General features: G+C 59.1%; 2 protein-coding genes across 6 annotated transcripts in view; both read right to left on the bottom strand.

Annotated features, from left to right (window-relative positions):
* Window positions 1-820: 820 nt before the first annotated feature.
* ITGA2B (integrin subunit alpha 2b) lies at window positions 821-10,516 on the bottom strand. Its single transcript, XM_039384019.1, has 31 exons — window positions 10,504-10,516; window positions 9,899-10,178; window positions 9,684-9,814; window positions 9,507-9,604; window positions 9,254-9,419; window positions 9,129-9,178; window positions 8,244-8,289; window positions 7,952-8,077; window positions 7,820-7,867; window positions 7,385-7,428; window positions 7,224-7,283; window positions 6,988-7,040; window positions 6,643-6,851; window positions 6,317-6,499; window positions 6,172-6,217; window positions 5,990-6,094; window positions 5,519-5,574; window positions 5,276-5,427; window positions 4,945-5,058; window positions 4,438-4,508; window positions 4,204-4,351; window positions 3,170-3,262; window positions 3,007-3,086; window positions 2,823-2,903; window positions 2,647-2,749; window positions 2,413-2,565; window positions 2,220-2,330; window positions 1,786-1,899; window positions 1,493-1,600; window positions 1,295-1,417; window positions 821-1,022 (listed from the first exon to the last, which is right to left on the bottom strand). The coding sequence occupies exons 1-31, from the start codon at window positions 10,514-10,516 to the stop codon at window positions 933-935; spliced, it is 3,255 nt and encodes a 1,084-aa protein (XP_039239953.1). The 3' UTR covers window positions 821-932.
* A 3,556-nt stretch (window positions 10,517-14,072) lies between these two features.
* Window positions 14,073-25,071, bottom strand: part of GPATCH8 (G-patch domain containing 8) — a 53,656-nt gene continuing 42,657 nt past the window's right edge. For all 5 annotated transcript variants that reach the window (XM_027734047.2, XM_039384034.1, XM_039384035.1 and 2 more), the window contains 2 exons: window positions 18,613-18,743; window positions 14,073-18,217 (listed from right to left, as the gene is read on the bottom strand). In XM_027734047.2, the coding sequence (XP_027589848.2) occupies window positions 14,398-18,217; window positions 18,613-18,743 (3,951 nt within the window). In that variant the 3' untranslated portion in view covers window positions 14,073-14,397. The remainder of the gene's footprint in view (window positions 18,218-18,612; window positions 18,744-25,071) is intronic.

Here is a 25,071-nt window from a genome sequence, read left to right as displayed (position 1 = left end):
GTCGCCGGTACCGCAGCGGACCCCGGGATTCCTCCCCGGGATTCCTCCCCGGGACCCCTGAGAGACCTGGACCGCGACTCCGTACCGGCACCGGCATCCCGGACTGACCCTGGTGTCGGCAGCGGCAACCCAGCAGCTACCCCCGACACCGGCACCGACCCCCGGAGCCACCTCCGACAGTGCCCCGAGCCCTGGCACTAACCGCGGTACCGACCCCGACCCCGGGTACCCACTCCCGGTACCGCCCCGAGGCCGGGACCGGGACCCGGAACCGCAACGTCATCCCAGGACTGACGTCGGTACCGGCACCGGCATCTTTGCACCGACCCCGGTACCGCGCCGGGACCCCCGGAACTCATCCCCGGCACCGCTCCGAGGCCCAGGACGGGGACTCGGTACCGGCACCGGCATCCCAGGACACACTCCCGGTACTTCCTCGAGCCTCATTGTCGACCCCCGGTACCTCACCGGCATTTCGGGACTGACCTCCGGTACTGCCTCGATCCCCGGACCCACCCCCGGGACTGACCGCGGGACCAACACCCACCCCCGGTCCCAGCACTGGCCCCGGTCCCGGCCCCCGGTGCCGCACTGGCATCCTGGCAGACATCCACCCCCGCACCGACCCCCCAGCACCCACCCATTTCTGTGGTGCCACATGTGCCCCTGGGGCATCCACAGGGCACACGGGGGTCCCCAAAAGCCCCCCCCTTGCCTCTGTGCACCCCTGTGTGTTCCCTGTCCCCTCCCCAAACCCCCCCAGTGCAGGTCCTGGGGGGCACCCCCATGTCACCCACAGGCAGCACCCGAGTGCCAGGCAGGGATTTATTGTCTGGGGGGGAGCAGAGGGGGGCTGGGGTCCCACGGGCACTCAGGGGATGGAGGACAAGGGGGTTGGGGGGAGGGGCACAGGGGGACCACGGGGGACCCCACTAGCCCTGGGCACCCCCGAGCTCCTGGGCCTGGCTGGGATCTTGTGTGTCCCCCTCGGTGGGTGGTCGTGTCCTCTTGAAGAAACCCATCTGGAAGGGGACAGGGTGACAGCCAGGCCCTGTGGGACCCCATGGCACAACCTCTGGGGACCCCACAGCATCACCCCCCAGGGATCCCTGTGGCATCACCCCCGGGGACCCCATAGCACCACTCCCGGGGACCCCCCAGCTGCCCCCCCCGCGTCCCGCAGCCCCCCCCCACAGGTCTGTACCCCCATTTCATGGTCCCTCCAGTGCCAGTGAGGCCCCACCACCATGATGGGTGTCCCCGGTGTTCCCAGTGTTCCCCTACACCCACTCACCTTCCACATGAAGAGGCTGAGGAGGGTGAGGAGCAGGAGCCCGGCCAGGACCCCCAGCACCACCCCCCACACCGGCACGGCCCCCTTGCCCCCGGGGCTGGCACGAACCACCCGGGTGACAGCCTGCGGAGGGACGGCTGGGTGACACTGCTGCCACCACAACCTGTCCCCATTTCCCAGTGTCCCCAACAGCCCTACCGTGGCGTTGCCGGCGGGCAGGAAGCGGGGCTGGACCCGGTAGGGCATGGCCGAGGTGCTGAACCACGCCTGGGACTGGATGAGGAACTGCGACAGGAGGTGCTCCCGCTGGGGACACACGTGGGGACAGAGGTGGGGACACACGGGGACACATTGGAGACACGGCATCAGGGGTGCTGGCAGCCAATGGGGTACCCATGACGCCTCTCATGTCATCCCCAGTGCTGCTCTCTGCAGGAGGGGACATGACAGTGCCACCCTGTGCCCTCGCTGTCCCCAGGAGGGGACAGTACCTGCTGCAGGGTGTCCATCCAGAGCAGGGCGTGGACACTGACCAGTGCCCGCTGGTCCTTGCCCAGGCTGGGCACGTGGCAGGTGATGTCCACGCACGTGGCATTGTCACAGTCCTGAGGGACACGGCAGGTGTTGGGGACCCCCACCCCGGGGGACACCCCCAGCCCTGCACCCATTGTGGGCTGCAGGTCCCCGGGGTCATCATGGGGCGGGGTCCTCCACCCAGCTCCACATCCGTAATGGGATGCAGGTCCCTGGGTGCACCCACTCACCGCAGGGATGGGGTCCCCCACCCTGGAGGCACCTCCAGCCCCCTCCCCATAATGGGTGCAGGTGCCCAGGGTCACCCACTCAGCACAGACAGGGTCCCCCACCCTGGCACCCCTCAGGCCCACCCATCACGGGGTACAGTTCCCCGGGGTCACCCTCTCACCACGGGGACAGGCTCCCCCAGCCCCAGCCCCGGGGGCTCCTCCGCCTCCCGGCGCTCCCGCTGGCGGGTGCCGTTCCCGGGCGCTGCTCCCGTGGGACGGGCGATCTCCAGCTGGAAGGAGACAAAGGGGTCACACCCACCCCCTTAACACCCACCAGCGCCCGCGGGTGGGCACTGGCCCCTCAGCCCCTACCTGGGCGGGGTTGAGGTCGGGGTGGTGGGTGCAGTTCATGCCCCCCTCGGTGCCCAGCTCCAGCAGGTAGAGAAGGATGTGGCCGCCCAGCTGGTGGGGGACAGCGAGGCGCAGGGTGACCCCGCTGACGGTGCTGGGACCCTTGTTGTGGAGCTGCGGGAGGACAGGGGGGTGACACCAGGGAGGGGACAGAGGGGACAGCCCCCCGGGCAGCCGGAGGGGGCAGTGCCCTACCTCATAAACGTGCTCCACCTTGATGCCGCGGTCCTCGAGCCGCCGGCTGCCCTCCACCCCCTGCCAGCTCGTGGGCAGCACCGTCGTGTCTGGCAGGGAGTTGCTGGCGGGAGAGGGGCGTCAGTGTCCCCATTTGTGTCTCCCCCCGCGTGTCCCTGTGCCCCCCAGACCCTCACCCTCGCAGCTCCATCTCTGCCTGAGCCTCCACGGGCACTGTCACTGTCACCGACGCGTTCGTGGAGCTGGGGCTGTTCTTGCTGCGGGGGGAGGGACAGACACCGAGTTTGGGGACACGCTGAGGACACCGATCCCGAGTGCCAGTGTCCCGACAGTGGGAGGGGATGGGGACGGCAGTGTCACCTCCGCAGCTGGAGCTGGAAGGTGATGGCATCCCCCAAGTCCTCCAGCCCAGACACGCTCAGCTCCATGTCCACGGTGATCTGGGGGGTAGGAGGGAGGTGGGTGATGACCCCAATGCCAGGGTGGGCGATGGGCAGAACAGAGAGACCCCCCATCCCCTTACCTGGGCCCCTGCTTTCATGGGGTTGCCCAGCTCGCAGAGCACCACGTGGGTCCCGTTCTCCTTCTTGGGGTTGCAGCTCAGCTTCTCCTGCCCCTGTGGGTGGGGGACACAGGAAGGGGACACGTCATGGACCTCTCTGTGCACCCTCCACCCCAGGGACCTGCATGGGCCGAGGGCAGGGCGTGAGACCCCTACCCTGGACACCCCTCACCACTGGGCAATGCCATGGAGGGTGGCAACCACCAAGGGCAGAACATGAGCCCCCCACCCCAGACACTGCCAAGGGCAAGGTGTGAGCCCCCCACTCTGGGTCCTCTCTGACACCCCTCCCCTCTGGGCACCCCAGTGGAGGGTGATGGCCACGAAGTGCAGGACATGAGCCCCCTATCCCCAGATCCCTGGGCACCCATGAACACTGGGCACCCACATGGAGGATTATGACAAACAAGGACAGTGTGAGCCCCCAGATCTGGGTCACCCCCCCATGCCGGGCACCCCCTGACACCCATCACCACTTGACACACCCATGGATGGTGATGGCCACTAAGGACAAGGTGTGAGCCCCCCACCCCGACACCATCAAGGACACGGCGTGAGCCCCTCACCCTGCACACCCCCCAGCACCCATCACCACTGGGCACCCCCATAGAGTGTGACACCCATCAAGGGCAGGGCATGATCTCCCCACCCTGCACACCCCCCAAAACCCTCTGGTCACCCATGGAGAGTGTTGGCCACCAAGGACATGGTTTGAGATCCCCACCCTGGACACCCCCAATGCCCTTCACCACTGGGGTCTCCCATGGAGGGTGACAGCCACCAAGGGCAGAGCATGGGCCCCCCACCCCAGACACCAACAAGGACCCAATGAGAGCCCCCCACCCTGCACACCCCACAACACCCATCACCACTGGGCACCCCCGTGGAGGGTGACGGCCGTCAAGGGCGTGGTGTGAACCCTCCACCTCTCACACCACCATGGGCTCAGTGAGCCCCCCACCCCGGGCACCACTGTCCCCCCCGTGGGCACCCACCGGGATGGTGCTCCGGGCTGCCTGGTAGTGGGTGCCAGGGGGCAGCTGCACCCTCAGCTCGGCCTCGAAGGCGCCTTCGCCCGCGTTGGAGGCGTGGGCACGCAGGCGCAGCGCGGCCTCCGCCCCGATCAGCAGGCGCTGGCTGGGGCTGGGGGACACGGGGACACGGGCACAGGGCTCAGCACCCCACGGGGTCACTGGCTACCCCCCTCGCCCCCTGTCCCAGGTGCTCACGTGTCAGCGGCCAGGTGGAGGTCAGGGATGCAGAGATTGTCCTCGCCACAGTCCTCCAGGATGATGTGGGTCTGGGAGGGGGACAGGGAGGGGACAGGGGGACCCCCACCCAAGGTGCAGTGTGGGAGGGGGAGTCATTGGGAACAGCAGGGAATATGAGGGGGGGGAATGGGATACAGAGGTGACATCCCAGGAGGGACTGGGGACAGCAGGGTGAGCACAGAGGGTTGGGCAGGAGGGACAGTGGCAGGGCACAGTGGGGGGGCACATTCCAGGGGGAACGGGGGACAATGCGAGGGGTAGGAGGCACATCCCAACAGGAACTGGGGACAGTGAGGGGACCGGGTCATGGTCCCAGGGAGAGGCTGGGGACACTGGGACAGGCTAGGGACTCCGGGGCTGAGCACAGCCAGGCTGGGGATACCCACGTGTGCCTGGCCCAACCATGCGGATGAGCCCACCCCATGTCACCACAGCCATGTCCCCCCACAGCTGCACCCCCTCTACCTGTGCCTGCACCAGGGTGTTCCCGTAGAGCACCAGCCCCGGGGCCTCCCGGGGCAGTGCCAGGGCCACGCTCAGGGCCACCGGGCTCAGCTTGTCCTTGAACTCGGCCTCGTCCTGGGGACACCATGGGCAGAGCACTCTGGAGGGCACCACGAGCCCACCCCACCCCAGGACCCCCACCCACCGCCGTCCCCATCCCTGTCACCCACCCTCCTGGGACACTGTTGTCCCCAAGCCCTGTCCCAATTCCTGTCCCCATCCCGGTTGAAGATGCCACATCCCCATCCCTGTCCCCACACCTCCTTGGACTGTGTCCCCCCCGTGCCCGTACCCGCAGGTAGGCGGTGAGGTTGCGGCACTGGGGGCGTGTCCCCGGTGTCACCACCAGCTCCTCGCGCCAGGACGACTGGTGTCCCTGCAGGAGCAGGACCCTCCGGGACAGCCGGGGCTTCAGCCGGTCCAGCTGCAGCTCAGCCTCCAGGTCTGGCAGGGCACAGGGTAGGGTGGCACTGGTGACACCCCCGGGGACACGCCAGCCGTGCCCGTGTCCCCCCCGGGTGGCGCTGGCACTCACGGATGGCCGAGGGGATGTGCTGGCCCGTCACGCTGACACAAAACACCACGTGGAAGCTGCGGGGGAACAGAACCCAGGGGTGCTCAGGGACCTGTCCCGTCCCCACAGAAGTGTCCCCACTGTCCCCACAGCAGTGGGGACAATGTCTCCATGGTATTGTCCCCCCAGTGGTGTCCCCACAGCAGTGTCCCCACGGCAGTGTCCCCACAGTGGTGTCCCCGTGGCATTGTCCCCATGGCAGTGTCCCCATTGTCCCCACAGCAGTGTCCCCACAGCACTGTTCCCATGGCAGTGTCCCCATTGTCCCCACAGCAGTGTCCCCACAGCAGTGTCCCCACAGCACTGTTCCCATGGCAGTGTCCCCATTGTCCCCACAGCAATGTCCCCACAGCAGTGTCTCCACAGCACTGTTCCCATGGCAGTGTCCCCTCATCAGTGTCCCCACACCGGTGTCCCCAGCACACGCCTCACCAGCTGACACGGATACCGGAGTCGGGCAGGACACAGTCCAGGATCTCGGGGTTCAGCCCATCGGGGACACTCAGCTGGGTGTGGGCCACCACCACGGGCTGTCCCCTGGGGCACGGGGACATTGCTGAGGTGCCAGGGGACCCGGCAGGGACTCCCGGGCCACCGCAGGGACGGGCACTCACCGGTACACGGCCACCTTGGCCGCCCCGTAAGCCCCGACCAGCAGATCTGCGGGGACAAGCGGAGTGTCGGTGCCGGGGTGGTGACACCGGGGTGGGCAGGGCGATGGCAGGGCGGTGACAGGGTGGTGGCACCCCGGGGCCGTACCCGGGTAGCCGTTGCCGTCCAGGTCGGTGCCCCCTCGCAGGGCGAAGCCGAAGGCGGCGGGGCCGGGGAAGGGGCTGTCGAGGCGCTGGGTGGGCACCGGCTCCAGCCCCTCGCTCTGCCCGCGGAAGATGAAGACCTGCCCTCTGCCATCGTCACCCCCCTGCGGGGCACCCACGGCCACGTCTGGGGACAGAGAGGACGTGAGCGCCCACCCAGCACCGCCCACCCAGCACCGCCCACCCAGGCGCTCCCGCCTCAGTTTCCCCAAGGTGGGGGCACGGGGGGGTCCCCTGGCACAGCCCCCTCGCCACCGCCCGCGGTGTTACCGCCGAAGCCGTCCTTGTCCAGGTCCCCCAGGCTGGCGATGGCGGCGGCGAAGCGGCCGTAGGGGTGGGTGCCCGTCAGGGTCTGGGGGGGCCGGGGGAGGAGCTGGTGCCCCCCGCCCAGGTAGAGGTAGAGCCGCCCCAGTTCGCTGCGCTGCCCGTCGGGGCGCCGGGCCATGTACAGGGGGGCACCCACCAAAAGATCGTCCCGCCTGTGCCGGGCGAGGGGTCAGGGTGAGGGTCCTCAGGTTTGGCGGCTGGGGGCACCCAGGGGTGTGCCAGGCGCGGGGCGGCACCCCTGGGTGTCCCCGTGGGGAAGGGGGGTGTGGGGACAGTCCCGGCTCTCACCCGTCCCCATTGACGTCGGCCACGGCCACCGTGTGCCCGAAGTACGATGCCACCTGGAAAGGGTCCGGGTTGGGCTGGCACCAGGAGAGTGCCAAAGACACCATGGGGTGCACTGGGTGATGGGCGGGGGGGTTCGGGGAGCAGATGGGGGCTGGGGGGCTGGGGGGATATAGGGAGGAGTGCAGGGATGCCGTGGAGCCCCAGGGGCTGCTGAAGGTGGCACAGGGTGGAGGTACCTGCTCGCTGTCGATGCCCCGCAGCCGGCGCAGGGTGTTCCCCGCAGTGAAGATCTCCACCTGCCCAGGGCAGCGTCAGACCCCAGCCCGGGGGGGCCACACGGTGGTGACCCCTCCAGGTGGCACCGGGCACGGGGCACCGGGCACCCCCCAGCACTCACCTCACCCCTCGTGTCTCTCTTGTTGGGGACCCCCACCACGTACTCTGTGGGGGATGAGAGCCATGAGTGACCCCACCGGGGCATCGGAGGGGGCCCTGGCACTGGGGTTGGCACAGGGATATCCCCAGCACTGGGGTTGGCACAGGGATATCCCCAGCACTGGGGTGGGCACGGGGATAACCCCGGCACTGGTGTGGGCACAAGGATAATTCTGACAGTGGGGTGGGCACAGGCATATCCCCAGTACAGGGATGGGCAGAGGGATACCCCTGGCAGGGTATGAGGGGTGTGGGGGCACAGAGACAGGATAAAGGGTGTGACCTGGCACAACCTCTGTCCAGCACCCCCGGGAGGGGAGGTCGTCCCAGGGTTTCCCGGGCCCATCACCCCCCCCCTCCCGCAGGTGGCCCTGCCTTCCACACCCCCCAGCCCTACCTTTGGTTCTGAGGTCGCCATCGAACTCGCCCACAGCCACCGAGTACCCTGCAGGGAGAGGAGCACCAGTGAACCCCCGGGAGCCCCGGCAGGAGCCGGCTGTGGGGCGGGGTGCCCGTGCCCGCTGCTCACCCCGGTACCCGTCCTCGTATTCCAGGGACACGGGCACCGTGGGGCGCCCCGGGGTCCCCAGCCAGAGCAGGGACGTGCCGTGGAAGCGGCTGAGGATGGTGTTCACCTCCACGGAGTACAGGAGCCCTGCGAGACACGGGGGTGAGCGGACACCAGCGCTGAGGGGGCACCCGCTGCCACACGCCCTGAGCTGCCAGTGCCACTGCGGGTGGCACTGAGGGGGTGGCCCGTGGGTGCCCTCCTCTCGCCATGCCCACCCGAAGGGAGCACCAGCCCGGCAGGAAGGACTCACCCGTGAAGTAATACCCGCCGGGGGCACCCAGCACCAGCGTGCCGTCCTGCGGGAGGAGCTGGCCTCAGCACCGCCCTGGGGCACCCCCACCCTGGCATCGCGCCCAAACATCCCTTATCCTGGCGTCCTTCACCCCCACGCTCCCACCTCAGCATCCTTTATCCTGGCATCCCCACCCGGGCAACGCCCCAAGCATCCTCACCCAAGTACCCCCCACCCCAGCACCCTCCATCCTGGCACACCTCCCCCAGGTATCTCCCACTCCAGCATCCCCTACCCCAAAATCTTCCACCCCATCATCCCTTATCCTGGCATCCATGACCTTGACATTCCCACCTTGGTATCCTCCTCAAGCATCCCCATCCACTCCCCACCCCAACATTCCCCAAGCATCACTCCCAAGCATCCTCACCCAAGTATCTCCCATCCTGTCATCCCCCATCTTGGCATCCCCTCCAGGTGCCCAAACCATCCTCCACCAGAGCATCCATGACCCTGGCATCCCCACCCAGGCTTCCCCCACCCCAATATTTCCCACTCCAGCATCCTCCACCCTAAAGCCCCCACACAAGTATCCCACATCCTGGCATCCCCCCATTCAAGCATCCTGCACCCCAGCACCTCCACCCAAACCTCCCCACACCCTCTTCCCCCCTCCTGACACCCCCACCCCAGCATGCCCCACCCTCTCATCCTCATCCTGGGGCCCCTTCCTCTGGAATTCCCGCTCCAGCATCCCCCACCCTGACACCCCCACTCAGGTACCATTTCGGCCACACCCTCTGCATCCCTGGCACCATCTCCACGAGAATCCCGGGGGGCACGCCGGGCGCGCTGCCCCCCGAGCCCCCCGAGCCCCCCCGAGCCCCCCGAGCCCCCCCTCACCGGGGTGATGGCGGCGCTGAAGCCGATCTCGCAGTAGCGTTTGTCGTGCTCTGCGGGCACAGGGCAGGGTCAGACCGACACGGGGTGGGGGCACCCCCGCCCCCCCGAGCCCCGAGCCCCCTCACCGTAGTTGTTCTGGCGGTAGGTGTTGGCCATCGACTGGTCCCGGCAGGGCGAGTACCAGACCACGCGCCGCAGCCCCGGGGTCGCCACGAAGCAGGTGCCCGTCGGGGTCCGGAACGCCTCGTCCGGCCCGTCCAGCGCGTTCCAGTGCTGCAGCGGGGCGCAGGCCTGGGCAGGGGGATGGCACAGGGTGGGTGCCCACCCCGCCGTCACCACCCACGGGTGCCCAAACCACCCCCCGCCGGCTGCACCCACCACCAGTTTGCCGTCCCAGCCGGTGACGGACGCGCCCAGCCACTGGTGCGACTTGTAGGTGTGGAATTCCAAGGTGCCCTGGGTCTCGGTCTCGTCCCCTGGGGGAGCGGGAGAGGGGGATTTTGCGGCTCCGGCACACGCCCTGTGCCCGCCCAGCACCGCACGGCACCCACGTACCCGCGGTGTCGATGGGGAGGGGGCGGCAGGGGGTCTCGTCGGGGGGCCAGGAGCAGAGGAAGACGGCGCCGGGCTGAGCCACGCCGGGCTGGGAGGTGTTGGCACGGGGGGCTCCCACGGCCACGCTGGGCCTGGGGGGCAGAGCGGGTGTCATCTGGGGGGGTGGGTGTCATTCCCGTGCCGTGCCCGACCCCCGCCCCACGGTGTGTCCCTACCTGCCCTCTGTCATGAGGAAATCCAGGGCAAAGCCGAAATAGCTGCCGGGGGGTCCCGTGTACTCGGTGGGGGGTTCCTGGAGAAGCCCCAGGGTGGGGGGCAGGCGCAGCCCCCCGAGGAGCAGCAGCACCCGTAGCAGCCTCATGGCCACCCCGAAATGTGGCCACAGCCCCGGCACGTCCCGGGGCGGTCCCGGCTTATCTCGGAGGACGCAGTCGGGGCCGGGGACGGCAGTGATGGGGGGCACAGGAAGGGCCCCCCCCGAACGCGCATCCGCTCCTGCGGGAGCCAGAGGGCTGTGGGGGGGATGTGCTGGGTCGGATGTGGCCGGAGCAGGGTGGGGGGCAGGAGGTGGCAGTGCCACCGGGGGACACTGGCAGGGCTGGAGGGACAGGGGGGCAGCACAGCACCCACCACCAGCCTCCCGCCGGGGCCGAATCCAGCCCGCCCTGGGGTGCCTGTCTCGGGGGGTTATTTCGGGGTGCAGGCAGCCCTGGCCAGCGGAAACGCGGCGGGGAGGGGGGAGGACAGCAGGGCACGGGGCCCCTGCATCGTCCCCGGTGTCCCCTCTGCAGCCGGATGGAGCAGACAGCACTGACCCCACCAGCGCTGGGCATTGCCCGCAAACTGTCTCCCCCCCTTCCCCAGGGTAGGGACACCCCAAAACCCTCCCAAGGGGCTGAGCAGCACAGGGAAATGGCTCTGGGAAGGGGATGGGTGCCAGGTGGGGGCACAGCCCCCACCCAAGAGAACAAGGGGGGTTCCTGACCCCCGTGGAGGAGCCGGTGCCCCTCAGCCAAGCCAGGCCTGGGGGAGCTGTGGGGGCTCAGCTCTGCCTGGACAGTGGCTGAGCCCCTGAACCCACCAGCACGATTAATTTAAACTCAATTAATTAAGGACCCTCAGGGTGCCTCGGGGCTCCTCGGGCTCCTCATGCTCACCCAGAGCCGGTGGCAGGGACAGGCCCCGGAGCACCTCCCTGTGATCCAGCCCCATTTGTGAAACTTCCTTTCCATCTCTGAAGCTGCAGGTGGGAAGCAGGACGGAGGGGTCAGGGGGTCCTGGAGGGCACAGGGAGGCCACCACAGTGCCCAAACAGCACCTTGGCCCCTGAGGGGGAACACAGCCCCAGAGCCCGGACTGCTCCAGCCCTTTGGAGCAGCTGCAGTTGGAAAACAGCTGGAGCAGAGCTCCGAGGGGTGGGAAGGGTTTAGCCGAGCCCGGCTCAGCTCTGTGCCCCGGCAGAGCAGGACACTGGGCTCAGGGGCAGCTGCTCCTCCTCGGGTGGTCTAATCCCCCGCTGGCAGCAGCATCCAAACCCAGCTGGAGCCCACACCAGGCTCCTTCAAGGCCACTGTGATTCCTTCTCCCGTTGAATTACTTATTTCCCTGTTCCTTGCAGCTCTTCTGCACCATCACTCATCAGCCTCCCCGGCCCAGGGCCACCCAGAGGACAGACAGGCAATGGCAGGTGGCACCCTGTGCCCCCACCCTGGCAGTGTTCAGTGGGGTTTGGATTTTTTTCCTTTAACCAAACCAGGACTTTATTTAGGAAAGGAGAGGTGGGTGCTCCTCCTCCTGAGCTCTCACGGCTTCTGACGCTCGCCCAGGTTGGATCAGCAGCACAGCCTGGGCTGGAGAGACCCCGGGGGCAAAACTCCCAAAATCCCATGGCATGACCTGGGCAACCCCAAGTTCCTCGACCACGGTGGGGACAGTCCTGAGGAGCAGCTGAGGGAGCTGGGGGGGCTCAGCCTGGAGAAAAGGAGGCTCAGGGGGGACCTTCTTGCTCTCTGCAACTCCCTGACAGGAAAGGGAGTCGGGCTCTGCTCCCAGGGAACAAGGGACAGGAAGAGAGGAAACGAGCTCAGGCGAGATTTAGGTTGGATATTAGGGAAAATTTCTTCCCCAGAATGTTTGTCCAGCCCTGGCACAGCTGCCCAGAGCAGAGGTGGAGTCCCCATCCCTGGAGGGATTTAAAAGCCCTGTGGATGTGGCACTTGGGGACATGGTCAGTGGTGGCCTTGGCAGTGCTGGGGGATGGTTGGACTCCATGACCTCAGGGGGCTTTTCCAATCTGAACAATTCCATGACTGCAGGACGAGGCTGCAGCCCAGGTCAGGAACTGCTGAAGAGGGAGATGGAAAAAAGGGGACATGAGGGCTGACAGACCCCCAACACCACAAGGAGCTGCTGGAGGAGTGTGGAGAAGCAACACCATCCTCATGGGCAGGAGCTGCTGCCCTCCCCACCTCGGCTTCTGGCCGCTGTCAGATGACACAGGAATGGATATTTTCTCTATCTTACAAGCAAAATATTCCCGTTAAAAGTATGACCCAAGCATCCCCTACCATAATTTAAGGAGAAAGCCACCTGATGCAGCAGCTCCATGCCATCACACGCCACCGCATTTTTTTTCCACAAATCATTGGTTTATTAGAAAGGTTTTTTTTCCCTCATTTTACAGCATATATATATATTTATATATATATCTTATGTGACAAAGTTAAATACAGTCTGTTTATGCTCGTTAAGTAATGACAGGTTAATTATTTTTAGCGCTATCCTGGAAGTCCAAAAACAACCCCGGGATGGGGTCGGGCCCTACAAAGCTCAGCTCTGACAGTAACACTGAATTGTTGGGTATTTACAGGAAATTGAGTCCCTTTTTGTGACCCCTGTGTCACTCTGACCTGCTCCAATTTCTCGTTTACACAGTGAGGAGGCTCAGGGGGGTCTGATCCTTTGACTCCACGCTCCAGGAGGGGACAGGGAAGAGGATGAGGATGGAGAAGGGGACAGGAGTGCCACTGCATCCCCTCGGTGCCTGCTCTGAAATCCCACCCTACAGAGCCTCCCTGAGGTGCCCCAACCACCGTGACACGAGGGGACCTGCACCTGCAGTGTCCATGTCAGCAAACCATCCCCTGGGATGGGACAGGGAAGCTCCCACAGGGAAGAACTGGGAAACCCCTCATGGAATAAGTCAGGCAGCCCCAGCTCAGTGTGACCCTGTGTGTGGGACGGGAACGGTCCCAAGGCTCTCCTGCCCCAGGAGCCTGTGCACATCACTGCTTCAAACAGGGGGAAAGGAAAAGGAAAGAGGGGGAAAAAAAAGGATATCTATACTCTGGGAGACACTCTGAATTCCTGCTGCTCCCCACTGCTCCAGTGCCCATTCCTATGGCAGGGAGGAGAGCAGCACCTGCTGGAGTCACCACTGCCCCCACCCCCTCACTGTGCCCAAGTCTCACCTGTTGTGTTTTTTTTTTTTTCTTCTGCAAAATTTTAAATGAAGATTTTTTTTATTTTTTTTTTTTTTTACATTTTATAGTACATAAAAACTTCAAAAATACATGAGCTTGATAAAATATACATGCTTAGTTCGTTCTGCATCTAGCTGAAACTATAAATTGAACCTTTACAAGTGTCTTGGGTCACCTACAGCAAACATATTTACACAGAAGCCACCAGAACAAGTACCACTAAGAACTGGCTGTAAAAAATATTATTGCGATATACTACAAATGTAACCTTTGATAGGAGCTACAAAAAGCAGCATCTTTGTTTACAGAGTTCAGTGCAATTCTTTACATTAAAAAAAAAAATAATCCTATAAATTAATAAGGAAACAACCATCAGTGTTACAGAGGAAAGAACACGCTTCGCACCCCCGGCCGCGCTCCTCGTCCTCTGTATTGCTTCAATTCCTAACAGGATTTTCCTTCTCTCTCCCATCCCAGTGCCTTTTTCCCAACACCACAGAAGATGGAAGTCAGAGTGATTTCTTTCCCCCCCCCCCCCCCCTTCCAGGAGAAGAGTGGTCAAAGCCCAGACTGGAATTCCCAACCCCAACGAGCAGCTCTCTCCAGTCCGGGATGTGCAGGTGCGGTCCTGGCGCAGGAGAACACGGATGCAGGATGGAGAAGGATGGGAGCTCCGGGCACACACACAGCTCCTTCTCCTCTTTACAGTAAGATCTTACTTCCACCTTTGCTGCTCACAGCAAGAAAAAACCCACATGTGCAGCGAGTAAGGCCTGAAAACTGAGGCCTCCTCGCCGGGATCTGCAGCCGACAGCTCCCGAATGTTCCATCGCCAATTACACACCGGGTTCAATCATGCTGACTATTTTAATTAGATGACCTCATTAAAAGGATTTTGAGAGACCTATTAGTGTGGATGAGACCTCATTTATTATATACAAGGCGGCAGAAGGAAGATGACCAAGTGTAAGAACCCGGGGGGGGAAAAAGAAGCCTTTCCAAGTGTCTCGCTGGTCTGCAGGTGAAATGGTTCTTGGAACGGTGCCGCTGCGTGCACGGAAGTGTGGGAGCGAGACATCCCTGGGAGTGGATATGGAAAACGCTGCCGCCCAGCCCTTGAGCCTCCGGCTTCTTCGGCTGCTCAAGAGTGACAGGAAATGCTCAGGCCTCACCTGCCCGCTGGATCAGCTCCAACCCCTTCCCAAAACTCTGAGGTTCCTTCGTTCTGTCCTTCATGTGCCGTGGCTGGGTGGGTGCTGCAAGTCCTGTCCTGAGAAAATGGGGTGCAGCAGGGGGTGGAGGTGCAAGGCCGTGGCGGCGGCGGCGGCTGCGGGCCTCGGGGCCAGGAGGGTCGGGTAGAGAGCGTGCGGGACCGGGTGGAACGTGAAGGGGCCCGGGTGGATGGCTGAGGCCGGAATGATGTGGATGGGGTGGCTGGCCAGGAAGGTGGCGGGGTGCCCTGGAATAATCGAGTGGGTCAGGTGGGATAAGGAGATGGGCGTCAGGTGGGGCTGGGGGATGTGGTGGACCTGAGCGAGGGGCTGCGGGTGGGGGTGCGGGTGGATGCCGATGGCGGCGGCGGCAGCAGCGGCGTGGTGCTGCAGGATGGCGTGCTGCACCGTGGTGATGGACGTGGCCGAGGCCGCCGCCGGTTGCTGGATGTGGATGGGCTGGAGCGCGGGCGCTGCCGGCGCCAGGGCCGCCGAGGCGGGGAAGGCCTTGACCTGCTTGGCCAGGAGCTGCTGCTGGATGTGCTGCTGGGCCGCCTGCTGCAGCTTGCTGTACTTCTCCATCTCCTCGGGGGTGAAGGTGATGGGCTGGCTCTCCAGCGGGGCCAGAGAGGAATCTTCTCCCCCTTCCCGATCCCCTTCCATGCTCGGCTCGCCGCTCTGAGGCACATAGCCAGGAAAGTGCTCGACGTCTGGAACCAAGGGCATCATACTGGTTTCCACTGGGACCGGCTGGCTGCCCCCATCCATGGGTTCCAGCCCATCACCATCGTTCGGATCCGAGAGGAAGTTGTGTGACATGACCAGATCTCCGGAGCCAAAGCACTCGGGGAGCGACGGCGCTTCCAGGGGAATCGACGGCATCTCCACGGCAGGTTCGTCGCGTTTCGGCTCGTCCAGAGGTTTGTCCTGAATGACCATCACCACATCTTCCAGGAGAGACTGCCCGGCCAGCTGACCCTCCTCCATGCCTTGGGAACCGTCCTCAGCATCCGACAGCTCTTGCTCCTCACCCCTCTCCAAGCCAGACTCCTCGTATCGTTTGGAGTTCGGTTTCCGCACCGTTGGCAGCTTCCCGATTAACGGGAGAACCGGTTTGTTGCCTAAGGAAGGAGGAAGTTTTGGGCCAAAGTAGCCCTGGGGAGGATCTTTGAGCTTTATGCCCACCTTGTTTGCCCCCGCCAGCACCTCATCAGCCACACAGGGCTTCTTCTCAACCTTCCTGGACTGAATCTTTTCCAAAAGCAGCTTTGCAGTGACAGAGTTTCTCTCCTCAGGACTGCAGTCCCCTTCCGAGGCCCGCCCCGTGCCAGAGCTGCTGCTGTTCTGGGAGAGAGAGCCAGATCCTTTCAGATCCTCTCCTTTGCCCTCCTCTTTCTTCAGCAGCGATCCTTCACCTCGGCCTGTCCGGAAATAGTGCGGGGATTGGGAGCGATAGATCTTGGACCTGATGAAGTCCCTCCTGCCAGACCTTCTCTCCTCGGGGCTCTCGTGGCCCCGTGAGCCCTTCCGTGACAGGGACCTCTGCGAGTGGCTCCGGGTGCTGCGGCTCCGGTCCCGGCTGTAGCTGCGGCTCCGCTTCCAGCTCCGACCCGTCACACTCCGGCTCCTCCTCTTGCTCCGACTGCGGCTGCAGCTGCTGCTGCGGGTCCTGCCCCGGCTCCTCGATCTTGACCTGCCCCGAGGGTGGGTTCGGCTCCTGCTCCGGCTCCTGGACCTGCTCCTGCTCGAGCTGTAGTCATCCTCCGACGAGGAGTATTTGCGCCGCTTCGAGCGGTGGTTCGAGCTGTTGTAGTCGGAGTCATCCTCCGAGTCCTGGGAGCGCTTGGAGTGGCAGCGGGAGCGGTCGCTGTAGTCGCTGTAGCTGTCGTCGGAGTAGCTCCTGCGGCGGCTGTACCGGCTGTGCTCCGAGGAGGCGTCGGAGCTGCTGGAGTAGGACCTGTGGGAGGAGTGCCCGCGGCCCGAGCGGGAGCGGCTGCGGGAGTGCTCGCTGCCGGAGTCGTAGTCGTCGCTGTACTGGGACGGGGATTTCTGCCGGCAGTGCTTCCCGTGGGAGCCCTCGTCGCTGTCGTAGTCGCCGCTGCTCTGCCGGCTCCGGCGGCCGGGCCGGCCCTGGGACGCAGCCGGGCAGCGCCTCCTCGCAGCAGGGACCTGCTGCAGCTCAGCCTTGTGTTTCTTGCTGCCGTGCTCTTGGCAGGAGTTACCCCCGTCCTCTTTTTTACCGCTGCTTCCCTCCTCGGCAGACAGGGATTTCCTCTGGGACTCCTGGGAGCACCGCTTTTTCTTCTGGAAGTGGCTGCAGTCTTCTGACAGTTCGGGTTTCAGCACCCGGTCTGACTCCGTCGAAAGGGAGGATTTACCTTTTTTGTGCCTGTGCCTTTTCCGCTTCTTGGGTTTCTCTTCCCCCAGCTCAGCTTTCCGGCCCTTCTCCTCAGCTTCCTCCTTGTGTCTGCGTTTGTGTCTGCTGGACTTTTTGTGCTTCTTTTTCTTTTTGTGTTTATGGGACCTCCCTGATTTACTCTTCCCCGTTATGCTCTTACTGCTGTCCTCCCCCTCCCCCTTACCGACGCTGCCCGGGTCGCACTCCTGCTTGCTCTGGGATTTGTTCTCTGTTTTCACAGCAGAACTGTTGCCTACGCTTTCACCCTCCTTGGCTTTGCTCACCTCACCAGACTCTGTGCTCTGAGTGTTGTCTTTACAAAGTCCCCCCGGATCCTTGGATTTCTCTGCCCCTTTCCCTTTGGCATCTTTGTTGCGGGAGAGCTTGAAGTCGAAGTACAGGGGGTTACAGCTGTAGGACACAGAGGGCTCAGCTTTGGTGAATATGAGCAGCTCTGAAGGCCACTGCAGTGTTGTGCTCTCATCTTTACTCAGAACTGGGAAAAAAGGTCCTGTCGGGTGCTTTGGTCCCTCAGAGCCATCTCTGCAGCCCGAGGCAGGTGGAGCAGCTTCTTTAGCAGTGTCTGGCTCAGGGGGTTTGCTCTCTGGAAGGTGTTTGCTCTCCTCTGTACTTTCATTCTCCTGGACGTCTTTTGGCTCTGTTTTGCCCTGCTGGGATGTGGTTTCAGTAGTACTCTGCTCCTTCTGCTGCGCCGTGCTCTCAGTGGCTTTCTCCGTGTGCTTCCCGGGTTTGGGTTTGGGGGAAGTCCCCTTTTTCACTTCATTTGTGTTTTTTTTGTTCACATTTTCAGCTTCCATTTGTTCGGTTGACTTCATGAAAAGCAGGAATTGAAAATTGGGCTTCACTTTACAGTGGGCTGGGGGGATGTAGTGGTAGTACTCCGGTTCCATGGCCGTTGGTCCATCTTCTCTCCTCATCTTCTTCAGTTTCGATAAGGTGCTGGCCAGGGACCCGCTGTCCTTGTCGTGCTGGTCATCGTCCTCCTTGCCGTCAGAATTGTTGGTGCCTTCTCCCTCCCCAGACTTCTGCAGGCTGCCAGCCTCTGAAGACCCCCTCTCATCCCCTTTTGCCCCATCTGAAGAGCTGGACTCTTCCACATGGTCCTTGAAAACAGAAGCGATGGTCTCCAGCTTGACTGGAGTCTTCTTCGCGAAGGAAAACGACACCCCGATCTTCTGCAGCGGAGTCCCCAGAGAGCTCTTGATGCCAAAGCTGATGGCCTGCGCTGCCTGGGAGGGCGCCTGGCTTGGCATCACACCCTGTCCAGTGTTCAGGAAGCCTCTGTCCATAGTCATCTCTGCAGCCTGGCCAGAACTTGTCTGGACGAAGGAGCCGCTGTTGGCCGCGGAATCGTCGTCGTCTCCACCTTCCTCATCCACGGCCACAGTGGTGGTTCTGAACATGGGCCCACTTCCAGGAGCACTGTGGGAACAGGGGAGAGAGAGAAAACAGCTCACTGGTGTCCATGTACCTCTGGAGTGGGATTCATGCCTCAGCTGAGACAGTCCTACACAGTTCAAGTGCTCTTGTACCCACACACACGCAAAAAATAACATTATACAGTCACTTGGAATTTTTAATAATATTAAATAACTGAAGAAAACATATTGATGGATAAAGCACTTTGGGGATGCTCTGGATCAGTTTAGTGAATTCATTACAACCAAAACTGCAGCATGAGCCTAAATGTTAGCATGAAGCTTCACCATCAGAATCTGCAAAGGATTCTGGAGCAGGAGTGCCAGCACAGCACAGGGCTGCAGCCCCCCTCGTGCTCCAAGGGTGCTCTAAGGGTGCTTGGGACCACCCAAACTCACCACTCAGGCTGCCTCCTCTGCTCAGCCAGCTCGTGCAGGCGCCGAAGGGCCTTCTCCTGCTTCCTCTCATCCTTCCGTGACCTCGAAGAGACATTGCGAGCAAACTCCCTTTGCTTGAGATCTTTCAACCTCTGAGGCAAAAGAAAGGAGGGACAGATCAGATCAAAGATGTTTGTGCTTTCGTCCAAGAGCATCTCGTTGCTGTAGCACTGGAAATTACGGTGTCAAACCCCTCCCCAGGGACATTTATTGAGCCAGGATGGAGCAAGAGCATCTTAGCTCAACAAACCCAACGGAGCACAGCGCCATCCTCCCAGCAGCTAAAGGAAAACACAACCACTGATCACTTTTGGCTAAGACTTCACATCTGTGTACATCCCTTTCCAAACAACGTTACTGGTTATCTTTAGCACGGACAACAAAGCTGACTTCAAAGCAACAAGCAAGTTCTGGAAGGAAAAGGGGGGAAAAAAAAGGAGGATTGTTTATTTGCTGCTCTTGCAGGGTGCTTGACAAACAGTGCATGACACGAGCCTGAGGAGCACGGGCCAAAGGACAGGAGGGATTAGCTGGTGCCAGAGTTACCTAGGAATGACATCTGACAAAAGCAATGTACCAATTACATTGGAGAAGGAGCCAAAAACCCCATGCAAATGATTCTGTAAGCAAATCAAGGATACAACATACACCACAACCAGTTACTTGCTTTCCTGACAGTAGTTCTGAGATGCTCTCTCAAGAAACAAACTACTCTAAATGCAGGAGGGTCTCTTGGGGTTGAGTACTTTGGGGGGCAGAAGCACCGAGTTCCCCAGAAATCTTATCATGAGGGAATAAACACAATGGCAAGGAATTTCAAACACCCTGACATCACTGAGGAAGTCTAAGTAGCCAATTTTAATAGAAAATAAACAGCCAAGACTTCAGAACATTTTGCAAAGTCCTTGTCTCGGAGCACTAGGAGAAGAGGCTGCTGGTTTTCCTTGGAATATACGTGGATATTCACAACACTTTCTTAGGGTGCTCTACAGAAGTTGAAGTAACAGAAAGCAGCAAAGACAGACCTCTACCATCCTGAAGGGACTCACTGTTCTTTTTTAGTGCACAATTCAAAACCCTTTCAAAAGGCTCAATTCCAGAATGCATCCTGTACTCAGCTTTTGAAAGAAGTTTCATGTTTTTCAGGCATTTCATGCAGGGCCTGAGAGACTGATGGGACTCGGAGCAGGAGTCACTTTGGAACAATTCTCGTACAGGATGTACATAGCACTGGTGAATTCTAAATACTTCTGGCTGGCTGACTCTGCCTCTTTCCTGGAGCAGAGTCAGCCTGCCACACACAGGAACAGTGGATCTGGAAACCAACCCAAAGCTCAAATTAGAGGAATTAAGCTGGCCCAATGTAAAGAGAACATTGCTTTGTGAAAAAAGGGAAAACTGGACGAGACAGAGGATTCTCTTACCTAATTGTATTTACTAAATGTGGTTGAGGTGCTACCAAAATCAGAGGGGAAGACACACAAAGAAGATACAGCTACAGACACCAGTAGAAAGAAACTCACTCTTGTGATCTGGGCTCCAAAATTAGAAGGGTTTGCTTTCAATACATCAGCTGAAAACGTCACATCACAAAGAAAAAAAGAAAGTAAAAATATAACAAGAGTGGAAGAGAGGAAAAAGAATAAAAAAATACAAGCAGGCATTACTAGAGAGCTGTGGGTGTGTGGTGCCAGCTACTCTACAGAGCAGGAGAGGAGCCAGCAGAGCTACAGGACCAGGATGGGGGTCTGGAGAGGGGGGACACGGACACGGACACGCACGGACACAGCAATGATCCCACCTGGAACAGCAGAGCTACTTTCACCAGGACAAGTAAAGGGCTCAAGGGTTTTGTGGTGTATGTTAAACGTTGAAGAGTAAATTTTTTTTCCAAGAGGGAGGAAAAAAAAACACAACTAGATGGGACTAAAGCAACGCCATCGGCTTTTTCAGGCTGATTTCGAAAGCGTGTCTGAAATGCTCCGGGAAGTCACAGCCACCAACAGCTGACAAAACTATTTAATGGGGGCTGGTGCCAAGTCTCGAGATCACTCACCCATTTGGAAAAAAGTATGACCCAGCTATTTAGACCAGACATGAACTGTGACCTTTCCCTTTCAAGAGGAAGGTGTGATGGTGCACCCAGAACCCCCTCCAGCCCCTGATCACCTCCAGGGACACAAAGTGGGCTCAGAGTTGTTGGGAATAATGCAGCTGCCCCCGAGCTCTCCTGCCTTCACTACATGGCAATTTGAATGCAAACAGAATTAAATACCCTTTTTTAAATGCTGACCTTTGTGTGTCTTTGCAGCCCCAACCTCCCACTCTCAGCACTTAAAAATTAGAGGTGTGAAGCAAATGAACCACTGTAACCCCACAATATCCACCACAGCAACCTCCAGCTGCACCCAAACCTGTGCCCTTCAGGGTGACAAACCACTGACTGTGGTGTTGAGGCTGCTGAGAATCTGCTGCTCCTCAAACTGGGGAAAAGTTGGTCTGGCTTTACACAGGACTAAGAGATCTCAAGGCTGAGTTTCTTTTTGTCACACAGGAGCCAGAAGGAAGAAGGGTCTTGCTGGGGGAAGTACAGGGTAGAAAAGCTCCACAAATGCACCATGCCAGCTCCTTGGGAATGTAAAATATGGAATGTAACATAGTTCAGCTTATTTGACTGCCCTAAAACAATGCACCCATCATTGGAAATGACTCCTCGAGTTTGCAGGAGACCTGCCTGGACTGCATTATCTTCCATAAATGCACCCTGGGGTAGGGAAAAGGGGGACAACATGAGCCCAGACTGCTCATCCGTAAAAACAACTCAATAATGGAACTCTGAAAATAGCCAGAACTTCTCCTGACTGGGGAAAAGCAATTCCAGGCCTGAAGTACAATTTTCCAGCATGAAGGGAGCACATGGAGCACTGAAATGCTTCTCATACACTCCAGGCCTCAGCCTTCCCAGAAAGTCATCTGAACTAAACGGAGACTTTAGCCAGGCTTACATTAAAGAAATTTCCACCTAATCCCAAGGCAAGGGTTCATTATTCCAATCCTCCAAAACCTCTAAATTCCTTTTTGGATTGCACCATGTGTTTGAGTGTGAGGGAGGCTGGACAGCCACAGAACTGCCCCTTCCCCCAGCACAGCAGAGAAATTTCAACAAGGATTTAACACAGCCACTCCATCATCCTTGGGCAGCTTCTCCCCTCCAAAAGGAGCCCTGGGAAACCACCTTCTTAGGGTGAATCCTGCCTTTTTAAAGTCTTCTCATAGTGCTGAGCAAGACTATGATTTTTTCAACAGGATTAGAGCCACCAACCTGTATTAAATCAAACACAAGCTTCATGCTGCTATAGGATTTCAAAATTAGGAGGCATTTTTTGCTCCACAGGCAGTGTGTTTTCTGAGGAAGCAGTAACGTATTTTCAAGCTGTCAGATGATAACAACAATCAAGCCAAGGAATATTACTCTGCTGGTTTATTGCTTCAGCTGTCAGAAGGGCCACACCAGTGAGTGAGTGACCAGCACATTAGGACACAAATCACCAGCACTTATATGAAGTTTCTCCAGATTTCCACACTCTGGAAGCAGCACTTCACTACCTCCAGCCTTCCTGTGTTTTATTAATAGCTGCCACCCCCCTCAGCTTTGTAACAAAGAAGAGTATTTTAAGTTTTCAGCCTTGTTTCTAACAAAATCATCATCTCTACATTTCCCCAGGAGTGCAAATGGAGCTCCTGAAGAGCAGGTTTGTTATCAAATCTGCAGCTACGTCCGGACTCCAGCACAAAGAGGCCACAGTGATGGATTATCTCCCGATCCCTGCGTGGCTCAGGAGGGGCCAAATTGGCAAAATCCACCATCACCTTACAATTCCCTGCAAATCAGCTTAAACCAGCTGCCCTGCAGCATCTCTGAAAAGCTCCAGAGCCCAGCACAGGCACAGCAAAATGGGGAAATAAGGGGGGGGGGGGTAGGAAAGCCACAGAATCATCACAGAATGTCCTGAGCTGGAAGGGACCCCCAAGGATCATCGAGTCCAACTCCTGGCCCTGCACAGGACACCCCAAAATCATACCCTGTGCCTGAGAGCGTTGTCCCAACAGTCCCTGAAAGGCTTGGGGCCATGAAACCACTCAGCACACCCCAGATTTTGCTGGTGAGGTGGTCTCAGGTGAGACCTCCCCAGTACCCAGCTGGGGTGTGGAGCTTCACAGGTTCAGAACCAGCAGGAAATGGATCTTCTCAGTCGAGGTGACAGAGCCCTGCAGTACCACTGAACTGAGGCCCTCTGGGAGACATTCCTGGGCTAAAACTGCAGAGCAGAAGGAGATCATGTTATTCTCACAATACAAAAGCCCCTTGACAGACCTGAAAATCTGAGACTTTCATGCCAAACCTCAAACTGAGGAGATGGTCAGACCTGATCCATGTACAGAGCTGGAGACAGGACTCCTGTGGCATCAGAGCCAACTCCTCCCCTGCTACTGTTCTCAAGCCTGCAAATCTCCATTAAACAAAATAATAATAATACTACTAGTAGTAATAATAATAGTAATAATAATAACAATAATAACAATAATAGTAATAATAATGTACTTCTCATTCCATGCCAGCAGATGTCTGGCTTTCTGAACTTTTGATGTCTGCTTGATTCTTTGCCACAACAGCTTCTGGGAGTTAATGACACCATCAGCTAAACACAAGCTCCAAGGATGGCAACCTTTATTGTTTTATCCAAGTGAGAACACAAGCCTGGCCTATCTTTGGTATTTGGTCATCAACATTCTTTGCATGCTCATTAATGAAGTGAAAAGGAGCAGAGAGGAAATGGCCTGCAAATGCTGCTTTTATTGCATCTTAATTTCCTCTCTGACACCACATTTTCCACTTAGGAAAAAATATGATAATGTGACAGAGATGGCCCAGTGACCCCAGCTCTGCCCTGTAGGAGGTTGGCAACCCTTGGAATCACACTGGAATCACACTCCAGGCCTGGTATGCTGAGGGCTAGTTTTACTGAACATTCTCCATGTCTAAGTGCTCCTCTCCAAATGTGTCTGTCATCAGCAAATGAGCAGCTGAACAACCAGAACTGAGTTAAGAAAAATATCACAGGATGGTTTGGGTTGGAAGGGACCTTAAAAAACATCCAGTGCCACCCCCTGCCATGGGCAGGGACACCTTCCACCAGCCCAGGTTGCTCCAAGCCCCGTCCAACCTGGCCTTGGACACTTCCAGGGATCCAGGGGCAGCCACAGCTTCTCTGGGCAACCTGTGCCAGGGCCAAACCACCCTCACGGGGAGCAATTTCTTCCTAATATCTGTCTAATCTAAACCTACTCCCTCCCAGCTTAAATCCATTCCCCCTTGGCCTGTCACTCCAGGCCCTTGTCCAAAGTCCCTCTCCAGCTCTTTTGCAGCCCCTTAAAAGTCAATTAGTGGGATTTCTTGAGGATAAAGCATTTCTGAGGTAGAAGAATCTCCCATGTAACACCAAGTACCTCAGAGATTCTCTCCTCAGCCTTCTCCATTTAAGCTGTGCTTGGAGGCCCAAGTTTTTGGAAAGCACAAGTCCAAGTCTCCCCAAACCAGGAGACTCGGGCTCTGGATTTAAGAGTCTTCATCAACCCCAGCAGTGACTGTGTTGGTAATTCTATTGTGCTTTAACAGATCCCTCCCTCTCAGCATTAGAAGCAAAGATGCAGATAATTAGGGCACAAAGAGAACTGCAGATCTGTAGGTTCAGTTCTTAGCTCCACCCTGTTTCCCAAAGAACTTCTTTATGGAAATACATTCCCTTTGTCCTTTAACAGAGAGAACCTATGCAGAATTAATCATCTACACATCCAAAACAACACACATTTCAGGGGGGGAAAAAGCTACATAAAAGCCTTCATTTCAGTCCTGGTTACATTCTCCCAGGGAACCTGGCACAGGTTCACACAGGAACACGTTTGTTTTTCACAGGGGAATGTTTTGATTCTGCTGGGTCAGTGACTCAGTAAACAGCTGAACCCCTCAGCAGGGGCACGAGCAGGAAAGGAGTGCCTGGGTGGGAGATTCTGTAAGTTCTTGGCTTGTTAAAAAACCCTCACAGTAAAGGCTGACTGGAAATGGTTCAGAACTGACACCTCAGGTAATTCCAACTGTAACACCTTCTGCAGGCTGCTCCAAGTGCTGGGCCCTGCACATCCAGGTTTATTGGACAGGAACACACACACTGGGTACAGCCCCAGGTAAGGGCACCCACCCTCATCTTCACACAAACCTCAGGTGGAGTTTCTGTCTTGATGTCAAAACCCCAAATGGAATTAAGGGCCCACTTGGATGTAATGCCCTAGGGGCACATTCCCACCGAGCCCAGAGTGCCCCAGGACTGTGGGAGCTCCCAAGGATCAGGATAGAAAAGCAGT

Source organism: Pipra filicauda, unplaced genomic scaffold (assembly GCF_003945595.2).
Source record: "Pipra filicauda isolate LSUMZ 115617 unplaced genomic scaffold, ASM394559v2 scaffold336_size1087642_pilon, whole genome shotgun sequence".
Lineage (NCBI taxonomy): Eukaryota > Metazoa > Chordata > Aves > Passeriformes > Pipridae > Pipra > Pipra filicauda.
The sequence above is the reverse complement of the archived record's forward strand: the minus strand, read 5'-3'. Positions and strand labels throughout refer to the sequence as shown.